General features: G+C 40.0%; 1 protein-coding gene across 5 annotated transcripts in view; it reads left to right on the forward strand.

The window, feature by feature from the left end:
• Positions 1-15265, forward strand: part of kcnd3 (potassium voltage-gated channel, Shal-related subfamily, member 3) — a 95418-nt gene that overhangs the window by 63074 nt on the left and 17079 nt on the right. For all 5 annotated transcript variants that reach the window (XM_040151750.1, XM_040151748.1, XM_040151749.1 and 2 more), the window contains one exon: positions 14714-14882. In XM_040151750.1, the coding sequence (XP_040007684.1) occupies positions 14714-14882 (169 nt within the window). The remainder of the gene's footprint in view (positions 1-14713; positions 14883-15265) is intronic.

Consider the following 15265-nt stretch of genomic DNA (forward strand, 5'->3'; position numbering starts at 1 on the left):
CTTCTGCTGTGTGAAGTGAAATATATTTTTATTATATTTCTTACTCTGCAATGTGTAGTTTTTAGGCTGCACATCACAAAAAAGAAAAGTGCCTCTCAAGTTGTGGCTCTCAGATACTAGTTGAGTGTGAATTACCCTAGAACCAAATGGGCTGAGTGTTCACCCCTGATATGTTAGGTTAGCGTAAATGCTAACAGTGCTGGCCCTGCTACCACAAATGTGTTTTGCTACCGCTAATGGGTAATGTAGCCCACTCTATTGTAACCTGTCGCTGATGTTAATGTAACCCTTTTAACCGCAGTGACATGGCACTCTGTATGCCGCTCAGTGCTGCAGCACTCACAGGGTCCCCATGGCAACATGCAACATCAAAGAACCGAAAAGACGAGTCGTCTGGATGGATGAGAAAGTATTCTCACTTTTTCGGGTGAAGCACTCCAAAGTATTGAGGAATTCCTGATCATATCTAAAAGAATAGTCAACTGAGAGACATAGTCTGGGCGGAAGACACACACTCCTCCACGTGCACAATCATTTCCCTTCCTCTCACACTACAGTAGTTTTTAAGGATCTTTTTTAATTGGATAGGCAACAATTTCATCAGCAGAGTCTGTGAGCTATAGGATGTGTAACATGGAAAATGGCTTCAACTGAGTGAACCAGAGCTTAATTAATTTCCATCTCCTTTTGGGAAAAAGTTCAATACTTTAGTCAAGTCAATCATTCTAGACCTGCTGCACCACTAGGGCCTTTGAGAACGTTTCTTATATTGAGTTTGTTGGCACATTTGGCTACTTATTGACAACCTGACATTGGATTGGGCTGTAAAAATCTGGCAGCAGCTTGGCAGCAGAGAGCTGAACCAGGGAATGAAGAAAAATCTGAAGAAATATAATTGTATCACCACTGAGTTTTATGCTACTGTATTACAGTCACATGCAGTACAAGAGATGAAAAATAGCAACACACAGGAACAGTAACCGCTGTTTATGTGGGGGACTGCATGTACACACACACGTGCATGCACTCATTCTCCCTCACAAACACACTCCCAAAAACACAATCTTGAACCTCACAAACACACACATCGTAACTCTCCGATGGCTAAAATTGGTCTGGCCAAGTTAAACAAATGCAATCACTGTGACCTGGATGGGAGGCAGAGTAGACCTGACGTCCTGAAATGTGCTTTACTATTCTCTCTCCCTTTTTCTATCAATTTATCTCTCCTCCCTCTGTCTCATTTGGCATTTGTCTCTGCAGGGGTCACCCTCAAATCCCAAAGCAGTCCCCCCCTCCCTTTTGTTTCCTTCTCACTACAGTCTCTTTTTCCACATTTGCATTTCCCTCCCTTCCCCTGCCTTTAATGTGTCTTTTTTCTTTGCTGTGTCTGTTCCTTCTTCCTGTGTGAAATCTGTACTGGGACCAGCCAGTCGGTCACCTTGCTGTTATGAACGTGAGCTCACTGCAGAGTGGAGATGACCCCTGAACTCCTGGGCTCTGACCTCTCTCGTTCCCCCTCGTGTCAGGCTACAGCCTTATCTCTCCACACAGCCTCACTTCATTTCATCTCTGAACATCAGTTCCATCAGGGGTCAAGCACAGGGAGGCCATGGAATGACTGGGGTGAACTGGGAACATGTGTGGTACTATGGACCTGCTGACAATAACAGCCAGTTTCTTATATAATTCTGTCTCATTAAGTTCACCTCTTAATTGAGGTATAGATAAATCACCACAGCTTTCACTGAGGTTTAAAGTAAATCAAAATATCAAGTAGAAAAAAAGCACCAAAAAAATGGACCTTAAATTAGGAATATTTTGTCGGACTAGGATGCAACGGGATTGTAATCTAAAGCCAATAATGTGAAGTCTAAAATTGTTCAGTAATACAGTCTAATTTTTCATACAGTTACTTTATTGCTTGAGTTTCCTCTTGGATGTTGAACTCTCTCCGTCTCACACGAACATGTGCGCACACGCGGGCGCACACACAAACACAGACACACACACGAACACACATATATACACGCAGGTAAATAGAGAGAAAACATGGGGAAAAACTCTCGTAGGTTTCATCCACTGGGGACCACAAATATCTGTACAAAATTTCATGGCAATACACCCAATAGTTGTCGAGATATCTCTGGAAAAAAGTGGTGGAGTGACCGACAGACGGACTTTGCCATCCTTGGAGCTACGGCGCTAGCATGGCTGAAAAAAAAATTTGGCCTGTAAAACATGTATGTACCGTGATTTCGTTTTGCGTACCTTCCAGCATCAGCGACGTGCAATATATCCATCAAATCTGCCATAAAAATCTTATTTATCGTTTGGGCTGTAATGGTGTGCCAGACTTTGTAATTGCTGTCTCATTCCTTTTTGTTCTCTCCCTATCTCTCTCCTTGAACTCCTGACTGTAATGTCACACACTATTGGACACATGTAACACTGGAGCTATGCAGATTGTAGTTGCCTTGCCCGCCCTGTAAATCTGATTCCCAGGTGAAAGGCGTGTCGTGTATGTGCCTAAATTCTCTTTTGTTGTTGTCTTGCACCCAACAAAAGAGATCAGTCTCAGAAATCACACATTTCTCCAGAGATTCATGTTACAAACGGGCGCTGTTAGTTCTTCTTAGCAGCTTAAATGAACCACATATCAGGGTAACTATGCCCGAGCTCCTAAACGTCTCTCCTCCTTTCCTCTGCCACACTGACACACTGTTCATTGTACTCAAGCTCACAAAGATAGATGGGTTCCTGTTTCAATTACCAACAGCCATTACTGGTTTTATCCATACATCCACTCGTATCTGCCCTGCTGGGCTTGAAAGTATTTAAGCACTTATAGAGATATGCCTACTATCAGGAATGTGTACATAATCACACACACGCATTAAAAATTACCATGTGCACAGAGATATGCACACAGGCAGATGCACAAATGTGTTAATGGTACTACTTTTTTCAGTGAATTGGGCAGTACGCAGGCAGTCAGTACTGCAAGCTTTGGGGACTTTCCTATCTCAGATGTAATTCATATTTAAATGTTGTTATGCTCCTTCTCTCATGGTAATTGTGTTTGCACTTCCTAGTTACTCTTGCAAGTGGAGTCACCGAAGCGTTCTGTTGATAGCAGACTGGTAATCGCTAATTACAAAGACAGGCACACACACTCTTTCACACATACATGCTCACACACAAATGAGCAAAGCTTGTAACAGTGTCCCTGGCTATTATCCACCGACATCCTGGCAAGTAAGTGTAGGCCTACTCACACCCCTTGAAGGGACTCTTCGGGAAAATAATATCTGTAACATCACATGTAGGTTTTTTAGGAGATTATTTAAAGGCTTGGAATTGGATTTGCCACTCACTGCCATCTCTGGAGCACAAAAAGCTAAATTTGAGCAATTAAGTGATGCACGGATGGCAGTCCAGTCAAGGCAAGCAAGTGCCAACCACCAGTTGCTGACAGTTATAACAACCTGTTAATCAACGCGAATAATTCCAAAATATATTTGTATTTAAACCTTAACCCTGCATTAACACAGCACAGCAGAAACAAGCTGTTAACACTACACTGACTTATATTCACCGTTTAACTTAACATTAAAAACTTGTTGGTGGTTGCCTATTCACATATCCAGCAGATACAGAGCAGGATTAGCATTCATTTGGAGTCTTTTTACTGACTGCCTGAGGAGAGTCCAATATTCACTCTCATTTTTTTCTTTATTTTTGGTCTAAACCAACTCCTGAGAGAAATGTCTGACTCTTTAGCTGCTGAATGCTCCACTATGTTCCTCAGCTATTTGCTATCTAATAGCTTCTAGCTGGTGAACAGCATGTCTAGAACTACAAGCAACAACTAGTTGTTGGGGAAGTAGTGTATGGTAGGTTTATTAAATCTTTTTCCCGGTTGGTGAGAGTGGTGACAGTGAATCAATAAAGTAAAGTTGTGCGACAGAAAACTAAAATAATGAGTTGTAAGATGCAATAAAGCTCCACAGAGCTGAGGGGAACTGTAGAGTCAAGTGATCATTCTCTGTGGGTTCATCACTACGAGCGACCCCTTTTACATGCAAGTAATGATCTGATCAATTGTTAATATGTAAATATATTGATTATAGCAGCTTCAACAGCACTTATTTTAACTAATTAAACAACATTTTTTTTAAATGGTCTCCAACAAACAGACACATTAGAAGAAGTTAAATGAGCTAACCAAACCTGAAAAGGATAGCAACCTTATATTGTATTTTTTCTTTGGAGGGAAAACGCAATCTTATGTCATTAGCAAAAAGCATATTGAGCACTGCCTTCAGCATTGTGATGGTTTCTGCTCGCTCTGTCCATGTTGATCCTTCTCAGTTTAGATTCACATAGCTACTTTTCCTAACCCACTTGTTGCTAGATTCAATTTTATGATTTTGGATAGTGAGATTGATGTAATTTTAGGTTATGTAGGGATAATCCACTACAAGCCATGTGGTTATTGGAAAAAACATGGGACGCCCAGTCTAAGAACCCCTCTACATTTTATGTTGAGAATGTCAAAATGGAAAGCTTACAGTGAATTATCCTGTTTGTACCATGATCACTTGCCAAATATTTAAAAAAAAATTGTTAATTGTCGATTTATGTCTACACATTAAAAGAAACTTTGTACTAGGATTATATTTGTCAACCTTATGGTAAATATTATTCAAATTCTCGGTTTCGACAAGCTGTAAACTAGTAATGGCCAAAGCCTACCGAGTACATTTATTTAGGACAGTGATGGAGATGCTAGGTCAGAGCTGTACAGTTGCCTGAGAACAATGCAGACCATCTGGCCAATCAAATTCAAGCACTCTCTCTTTGGTTGTGGTAAACTGAAATGTAAACCACGATGCTGGGAAAAGTCTGTGCTGGGATGAAACGCTGCAGAGTGTTGAAGTTAGTCCTTTCCAAGTCATAATGTAGCAAACTGGATGTGTGTTAGGGAGAAATGGTCGCAATCGCTCAGTGTGATTCACTGTGCGATTGGTTGTGCAGTGAGTGATGATAATGACCTTTTCCTCTGTGTGCAGTGCAGTGTGAGAGTAATGCCCCTCACTTTATCAACTTATCTGTGTGTTTCTTTCTCCCATTCCCTTCTCATCATTTGACAATTGTAAATGAGGAAATAACCTATATGCCTCCCTTACAGTACAGTCTGGAAGACTAACAAATTAGATTTTGCCATAATTTTTGCAGATGAATTATTCTGACGTAATCCAGCCAGGTGGTGGCTAAGTACTTCCAACTACTCTATGGCTCAAAAATGACAGTTTTGTTCACTAATTCTATTTCCATCAAACACAGATGGTTATTTGTTGTATTTTCCATAAGAGGAAACACAACACTGCTCCAGCAACAAACAGTAATAGCATGCACAAGAATAAAAGCACCTTTCTCAAGCAAAAGTTTTATGGTGCAACCTAAGCATTTAGCTAGCAGATAAACAGCAATGTAGATATTGCAATTGTGGTGTTGTAATATGTGTCCCACATCTGTAGTCATATGTGAACGATTGGAATCGGAGCTGAAATGCTGTCACAGCACTTTCGTTATTCCCTTACATTCACATAAATGTAAAATATAATTTATATTGCAGCAATACAATGGTTCATTTCAGGCTTACAATATCTCTCAGGCCCTGATTACACCATTCACAGTACAATGAAGAAAATAAGTTACTTTAGCCGTTGCCTACTATAGATGATAGGAGGTGGTTAATGGAAGTATTACACAAAGGTGAATGACAATGAATGTGTTGGAGGAAATATAAGAAGCTATGAAGGCAGCTGCCCAGAACATTTTTCTGTCATTTTCACAGATCAAGATTTAGATTTCAGCTGTTGGCATTGTAAACCCCTTTCACAATACCCAGGTTTCTATTGTAGAGTTGTTCAGAACAAGGTCACTGATGCAATTAACATGCCATTCAAAGAAGGGGCTGTATACTGTCCTTCATGCTAATATTGCTGTGAAAACCACATTCATGTTTTTCATTCAGTTTAATTCTGTAGCCTTCGCTTCAGAATGGTTTCTTGACTGGTGCAAGGTGGAGTGCTGTGTGCTGTCATTTGGAGTTAGTTTTTCCCCAAATATTTTTGTTTGCATCAAAGGTCACTGTTGCTTCCCCACACCACCCATCCAAACTGCAATTTGTTTGGAAGTTAATCACCAGATCTTGTGTAGCCATATTAGTAATGTGAATAAGCCACTGCACTTAGTCCTGGTGCACACTCTTATTGTAAATAGGTAAGGTGACAGCGGGACTTTCCAACAGAAACCCACCAGTCATTTTCCTGAAATATAACTCCTTTCAGTACGTCTTCGATGTGGCATTTCATAACAACCACACAGTCTGGAGCTTTTCTACCGAGGATCATCTCAGACAGAGTAACTGTTTTTGAGCCTTCTTTACTTTCTCAGTAAGCACACTGGTTAATCAGTCAATTTTCCGAGTCAAGCCTTAATCGAGCTCCACAAATCAGGATCACAATCAGAGTTCATGTCTGTGCTGAGCTGTTTTAAGGGAGAGCTGAGATTATTGCAGCTCCAGTGTATCTGATTTAATCCGTATTAAGACATCTTTTGAGGTATATTTAACCAAACACATCTAACCCTCTGCATATTAGCATTGACACTATCTTATTCTCTGCTCTGCTGTCTTCTTATGTTACCTTTTTCTCATACTGTTCTTCTTGCTCTCCCGTCGACCTATCTGTCAGCCTACCTGTTGTTCCTCCCTCTCTTTCTTTCTTGCTTTCCTGCACTGACATTTGTGGAGGTGATTTCAGATGTTTGGCCCATCCCTGAAGAGCAGTGTGTCATCAGAGTAACTTCCATCTGAGTGACTGGCCATGAAATGTCAGATGAGAGTACAGATGGATGAGTGGTTGAGGGTTAGAGGCCTGGAGAGACAATCTTTCACTCTGCTGAACCCAAAAGAGCTAAGCTTCATTGGCCTGTGACAGGTTCCCAATAAAAATGGAACTCGAATACCACTTATGGATATTTTTATGGGGCATCATCATTTATGGCCACTGTTGCAACACATGTATTTTTCAAAGTCAACCTCGGCTTTGGATATGAATGTTAAATATGCTGAAATAAGTCTACTTTCTATATCCTTACAGTGGCACTGAACAGTTTGGTGGGAGTAGGAATGCATTATAATCATACTGTATGCCATTTTTATAGTCTGGAGAAGCAATGACATATTACATTGGTTCTGCTTTTGTTGGTAATTATCAATAGTGAACTTTTGGTGAATTCCTATCATAACGATAAGATCATATTGTGAAATTATTGCACAAAATTCTGTAGTCCAAATTAATGAGTTCAAGCTAATTTTACTTGAAAACTAACAATACAACTTCTACTAGTTGTTGGTTTGCATATTAGAAGATGTCTGTCTGTAATGCATAACAGTAAAACACAGTTAATTATCAATTGATCATTTTGTATATGAATTTGCATTCATTTGCCATATCGTAATACAGTGTATATTGATATTTTAACTTTATTGTACAGCCCTTGACACTGCAGCTTTGTTAGAGTTTAAGGTTTTTAATTATGGACCACAAATTGTGTGTGTGTGTGTGTGTGTGTGTGTGTGTGTGTGTGTGTGTGTGTGTGTGTGTGTGTGTGTGTGTGTGTGCACGTGTGTGTGTGCGTGCATGTGTACGTGTGTGTGCGTGTGTGTGTGTGTGTGTGTGTGTGTGAGCAGTCGCTATACATAGGAGCTATAATAGCTCTCCATGGTGCTGAAAGGTCTGAGCTTTCTCAGCAAACCTGGTGGAAATTGAGGACTGTGGTGAAGATCCTCCTCCAGGATTAAATATAAACCAAAAAGTACCTCCTATTAAGAATGGTTTAAAATGAACACATGGACCCTGAATTTAATATAAATGTTTTTCCTTTTTTAGTTTTGCTGACAGAAAGACATATGTGAGATTCTTGGTGAAATCTCAATTGATAATTTTTGTTGTTCTTTAAGATATGTCTACAAAATGAAGTGTGCCGGTAAAATAATTTGGTAAGTAAAGTTATCGGATCTACACTTTCCTCGCCCTGTAACAGCACAACCAGTGTGTGTTGCCCTTAATATCTTTTTACTATCTTTTTGATAGTACTGCTAGTGCTATTGGGTTTTTTTTTCTGGGCCCAAGATGACATTTTCAAATGTCTTATTTTATCAGACCAACAGTCCAAAACCCCAAATTAGTCAGTTTACAAAGAAAAGTAGCAACCTCACATTGGAGAAGCTGTAACAACAGAATGCTTGGCATTTTTCTTGAAAAATGACAGATTATAAAAATAGTCGATGTAGTTGATCGACTAATTAATTAAGCAACCAGTCATTCCGGCTCTAAATGTTTTTAAATATGCATTTCCATTATTGGTTTAAAACCTAACAGATTATTACTTCTGCCAAGGAGTTTATGTGATCACCCGTGTCTGTTTGTTGGTTTGTACATTTGTTTGTCAGCAGGATAACGCAAAGGCTACTGAACCATTTCACCAAACTTGGTGGAGGGATGGGGCATGGGCCAGGCAAAAACCCATTAAATTTTGGGGCTGATCCATTTCATTTACAATAAATTTGAATGTTTTTTCATTGAAGTCTGGTGCACATTAAAGTCATATGTTTTTTGATATGATAATTTTTCATGATTTCCTTTATAAATAATGATGTTTCTAAACATATGTTTATATTTGTTACATGTTTAATCTCCCTAAGGGGAACCACGCAGTAAGCTCTTTGAGCTTCTTTGCTCAACATGTACATTGTTTTTTCATTTATTTCTGTCTCATGTCCTGCTCTAAATGTGTGTGGGCACACACACACAAACTAAACATGCATGTTACACATACAGTAGACACACAAGCCAACTTGCTAACACAGAATGCACTGCCATCTCCAGTAGGGGATTTCAACCGTCCAGGGGGTCAATCCACTGCAAGGGATTGTGGTCCAAGCAGAATCAATTAGGCTGTGTCTGAAGGGAACGGAGACAAATTGCAGAGGAATCACATGGGATTTGGTGTGTGAATGGAAACCCTCAATACTTCATATGTCTCTGTCCTGCTTCCCTCTCTTCCTCCCTCCCTCCCTTTTTAATAGAAGCATCCTTTCTTGAACCCATCAGTAAATATGTCATTATGATCTTGCCACACATTTATAAAAGCAGTTTATGATCCACGAAGTGGAAACAAATTCCAGTAACTAATATTTACTCTGTGACTCTGCTCAGAACTACTACACTCTATGCTGGATGGGTTATCAGTGTGAATTTAAAGGGATGTGCTGTGCTCTCCTGACCTGACATGACATGATCTGCCATCATAACAAAACTGTGTCTGTCAGCCCTCAGACCATCTGTGATAAGCCCATCCATCACACATACCCTCACAAGAGCATTCAGTCCCACTAAATAACCTCCCATCCTTCCTAGACTTTATTAATATAACCCACAGAGGCCCTCCTATGATGGGATGTGACAACCCTGACCGAGAGCTGAACTGCCCACCTGACCGCATTGTGTGTGTGTGTGTGTGTGTGTGTGTGTGTGTGTGTGTGTGTGTGTGTGTGTGTGTGTGTGTGTGTTTGTGTTTGTGTGTTTGTGTGTGTGAGCACAGTACATCCCTTTAAATTCACACTGATAAACCCATCCAACATAGAGTGTAGTACAAAACAACAAGTATGAAAGTGGCCATGATCAAAGGACTGTATACACAAACACTGTTTATAGCCTACAAATGATATAAATATATGCTTAGTAAAAAATTTAATTCTCATAGTCTTTTTATTGTATAGGTATACTAAAAACCATCTGCACAATAAGCTTGAGATTACCTGTTCTGAGCTGAGTCACAGAGTAAATATTAGTTACTGGAATTTGTTTCCACTTCGTGGATCATAAACTGCTTTTATAAATGTGTGGCAAGATCATAATGACATATTTACTGATGTGTTCAAGACAGGATGCTTCTATTAAAAAGGGAGGGAGGGAGGAAGAGAGGGAAGCAGGACAGAGACATATGAAGTATTGAGGGTTTCCATTCACACACCAAATCCCATGTGATTCCTCTGCAATTTGTCTCCGTTCCCTTCAGACACAGCCTAATTGATTCTGCTTGGACCACAATCCCTTGCAGTGGATTGACCCCCTGGACGGTTGAAATCCCCTACTGGAGATGGCAGTGCATTCTGTGTTAGCAAGTTGGCTTGTGTGTCTACTGTATGTGTAACATGCATGTTTAGTTTGTGTGTGTGTGCCCACACACATTTAGAGCAGGACATGAGACAGAAATAAATGAAAAAACAATGTACATGTTGAGCAAAGAAGCTCAAAGAGCTTACTGCGTGGTTCCCCTTAGGGAGATTAAACATGTAACAAATATAAACATATGTTTAGAAACATCATTATTAAAAAGGAAATCATGAAAAATTATCATATCAAAAAACATATGACTTTAATGTGCACCAGTCTTCAATGAAAAAAAATTCAAATTTATTGTAAATGATCTGGATCAGCCCCAAAATTTAATGGGTTTTTGCCTGGCCCATGCCCCATCCCTCCACCAAGTTTGGTGAAATGGTTCAGTAGCCTTTGCGTAACCCTGCTGACAAACAAACAAACCAACAAAGGGACACGTGTGTGTGTGTGTGTGTGTGTGTGTGTGTGTGTGTGTGTGTGTGTGTGTGTGTGTGTGTGTGTGTGTGTGTGTGTGTGTGTGTGTGTGTGTTTGTAGGATCTATGCTTGCACCCTGTATTTGTTTATATGTGAGGAAACACATATAATATACAGCAAACTCATGGTTGTGTGTGAGTGTGGTATGAGCAAGAGGGGATGGCAGGGGCTGATGGAGTGAAAAGAAAACCCATGAGTGCACTGCATCTGCAGAGAAAATAGCTCGCCCTCCAGTATACCTCCTTTCACTGCTTATCCATCGTGTTCCTTCCTGAGACATTTACCTCCACCTCCACCTCGTTCTCCACCCTCAGTGTGGTCTTGCAAAGTCAGAAATGGCCCCAGCGTTAATCCAGGCAGGAGGGGGAGAAATTACATTGAACCTCGCTTATCACATGCAAACACACGCACATGCACACCCTCACACAACTTATTACAGCTTTCTCTTTCTTTAATGTGTGCAAGCCCAGCTTTATCTCTGTGTCATGTATAATGGCTCAGAGATGGTATCATCAGAGACAGACCAGCTTGACTAAATGGGAGCGGCAAATTGACTGTAGTATTAGGAGAGAAGGGTCTCTATCAGGCAATCTGATAGGATCCCATTAAAGAAGGCTTGCAGATGAATATGATTAGCTTTTCATTCCTCCTAATGGAAACATCTTCTGGAGAGGGGAGGAGATGAATCGCGTCGTAGTGATAGGGCCTTAGTACCAGTGATGAGATTGTTATTGCCTAATTTGGGTAGAAAGGCCATTAAAGTTCTTGGGAGAGACAATGACTGTTCTCTGTAAGTATACTCTCAGTTATGGCTGTGGACCAGCAGTTCACTGTGTGTGGGCAGTGCTTTGCTTTGTTGATGCAAAAACCACCCTCCACTTAAATGGCTTCATATTGGGCTTGTATTTGCCAAAACCGGGGACTAATGAGTATGAGGTTTCATCTATTGTTTCATCTCTTTCTCCAAAATGAACTGAATGGGTTTTTTTGTGTGTCTGTGGTTTATGTGTATGTGTGTTACCATTCCGCAACGGACTCTGGGAAAAGTGCTTCATTAGATTATAAAACGACTATCGTGACAACAACTTCTTAAGGAGATTAGACCAGTGCTGCTCTCTGTGATCTGTCAAAGTGGATGAATTTTGATGAGTGCCATTGAGCAACATGTTTCTTGATATCTGCAAGACTTGGATGTACATTTCAAGTATTTTGTTAGGGTTCCTCTGTTTAATGTCATTACTATACAAACAGCCTCATTCTCATTTAGTTGCTGTGAAACATGCTGCTTGAACAGGACCCAAAGTAAAAGCAGTAATGACATTATGAAGATTTTTTTTTTTTTTTAATCATTTTTAAGGCTTTGTTTGGAAGGACTGCAATATATCTGATGGAAGTTTACAGCCCCGCATGTGCAGACTGGTGTGTATGCCTGCATGTGTATGAGAGCCAGTTTTTTTGCCTCTGGCAACAGCTGAGGCTAGAGGCATTATGTTTTTCAGGTTGTCAGTACGTATGTACGTAGGTCCCATTTTCATGAATGTGATGTCTCACGAACGCCTGAGGGGAATTTCTTCAAATTTGGCACAATCATTCACTTGGACTCAAGGAGGAGCTCATTAGAAAAATCTGGTCAAAGGTCGAGGTCGCTGTCACCTCACAAAACACGTTTATGGCCATAACTCAATAATTCATACGCTAATAATGACAAAGTTTAACATAAATTGTTTAATAGGATAAAATTATGAAGTGATGACATTTTATATCCAAACAATGAAAGGTCAACTTAGTTGTGAAATCATGAAATCATGTTCTGCAAAAACACTTTTCTGGCCATTATTCAGCGCCATAACTCAGGAACAGAAGGCAAGATTGTGACTATATATCCTGCAACTTGACTGGTTCGTGGAGGCATACAACCGCGAGGCGGTAACTCCAGTTGCATATGCATGCGTGCCCAGCTGCAGTAACAGGTTGATTGACTAGATCTATGCTCTGCCAAGTCCATAGGGGCCCATAATATACATGACAGATGCATCAGGGGACCGATGCCGAATGCTGTTCTGTGCTTGTGTTATTTGTATCTGTGAAAATCTGTCTAAAATCTGTCACACACTGGCTTGCAATGTTGGTGAAATATCAGTGGAAAAGAGGAATTTCCAGGGGGGGGAAAAATGCACAAAATCATGCAAACATAAGACTAAGCGTGTGGTTTTTCCTTTTTATGTGTGTGGTGGAATAAGTATTCCGATCTTGTACACTAGTAAAATTAGCAAAACCACAGCGTAAAAATACTACATTACCAGTAAAAGTCCTGTATTTAAAATTGTATTTAAGTACATAATATATTCTGTAAGTTTTGTCAGCAAAATGTCCTTAAAAGTATAAAAGTGAAAGTGCTCATTATACAGGAAAAAACTGGCTTTGTAATATGTTACATTTAATATTTTTATATATTATATATTATATTTATTGTATTATACTTTTTGCATCATTATTACTGATGCATTAACATACAAGCAGCATTTCAATGTTATAGCAGGCTGTAGTAGACGTAATTTTAATCTACTGCTCAGTGTTTTAATTTACTCTATAACAATGCATTGGATTTTTTTATGCTCATTGCAGGCTTTTAAATTTTTCATCTGTAAAGTAACAATGACTGGAGTCACTGTCTGTACTGTACGACTTGACTGTACGTATGTGTAATGGAGTAAAAATATATATAATACAAAATATTTCCCTCTGAATTGTAGTGGAGTAAAAGTATCAAGTAGCATTAAATTAAAATACTCAAGTAAAGAACAAGTAGCTCAGAATTGTACTTATGTACTGTACAATACTTAGGTAACTTTACTTTACATCACTGATACATGTATATGCAAAACTTTTGTTGCCTGGCATGAAGTGTCCCCTTCTTAAAATGACAGTATTTGAACATGTGGTTTGTGTCTATGCTGTGTTCACAGTACAGCTCACTGACACCACTACATCTCCGTTTTCACTGTTTCTGACACGTCACGTTGCTTTCTACAGGATTGAGTGTGATGAGACAGATTTGCTTGCAACATTTTGCTGCTGTCCTTTAGGCTTTTCTTCTGCTGCGACTTTTCCTTTCAGCCTCCGAACGTCAATCGAACTGGAAACTTTCCACAATCAGTCATTACATAATTACATACAGTATAATGCTGGATGTTTAAAGGCTATTTGTTCCAGGTTTATTTGTAGACTGACTTGGAGTCAGTTCTAATAAATTCAGTTTAACTTCTTGTTTAGCTGGAACACAAGAACAAATTGCCTCTCTTTTTACTCATGAATAAGAAATTAACATTATTAGAAATAAAGGTTGCTTTTCCAACTGAAGTCATGCTCTTTTAGCTTTTGATATTCTTCTCCTCTTTCTTTTGTCATTTCCATCCACTCCTGATTCCCGCAGTGTGGCTTCTACCTTAGAAAAAAGAGAATTTAATATACTTATTGTAATTGTGTTGTCTGTCTTTGAACTCGAGACGGAATTGCTTTTGATTTGCAAATATTTCAGACTGAATTGGGCTAAATTACTTTTGGGAAATGTCCCTGGCATTCACCATGTTCTAAAGGTTAATAGTATCTGCCCTCGGTGAATGAGTCCTTGGAATTTTTTTTACTGTTTAGGGTTTGGTGGTAGCCTCTCTCTTTGTCTCATGGGGTGGGATAGAGTCCGCAGGTCAAGCTTTACTCTCGTGGGGATGAACACGTGCAGCATGCAGAGGCCTGAAAAGAAAGATGAAAGTCTTGTACATGAAGAATGAATGGGCAGCAAGTTGAACTGGTTGATAGTGCATCTGTGTGTATGTGTATGTTTGTGTCTTTGTGATGTGAATGACCTCCAGTCGGCTGTGTGTGTCTGAAAGGTTGAGCTACCAATGACAGATTTTAATTGAATGCATAATAAGACATTTCACTAAGTTTATTCTCTCTTTCTTTCTGTCACCTCTCGCAGGTACGGAGACATGGTTCCTAAGACGATTGCAGGGAAGATCTTTGGTTCAATCTGCTCTCTGAGTGGGGTGCTGGTAATTGCCCTGCCTGTCCCAGTCATCGTCTCCAACTTTAGCCGCATCTATCACCAGAATCAGAGAGCAGACAAGCGGCGGGCGCAGAAGGTACAGGTGAACACAGTTTTATTTCCCTTCAACTGGGCCCCAGAGGGTTGGACCTCCAGACCTCCAGCCCAGAGGGGAGCTCTGACGTTTCTCTCCCCGAGAGGAAGGGACTCCACGGGGTTCAGATCTTCCCTAAGACTAATGAAGATGTGTGTATAATGCATATTCACTTACAGTATATTCACATTAGCAGGAGCTGTGGGGTGCATATTCAGTGAGTATCACCACACTTTAATGGCCCTTATCCCTTGACATGGGTACCTAAAACGTGACCTTCCTATATTTCCCCCTTACCCAGAGTCAGACAATACTGATGTCTTCCTTACAATGTCTCTGTGTGCAGCTTAAAGTACATCCTGCTAGGGTCAGTCTACTGTAGCTCAGTGCCT

Source organism: Xiphias gladius, chromosome 18 (genome assembly GCF_016859285.1).
Source record: "Xiphias gladius isolate SHS-SW01 ecotype Sanya breed wild chromosome 18, ASM1685928v1, whole genome shotgun sequence".
Taxonomy (NCBI): Eukaryota; Metazoa; Chordata; class Actinopteri; order Istiophoriformes; family Xiphiidae; genus Xiphias; species Xiphias gladius.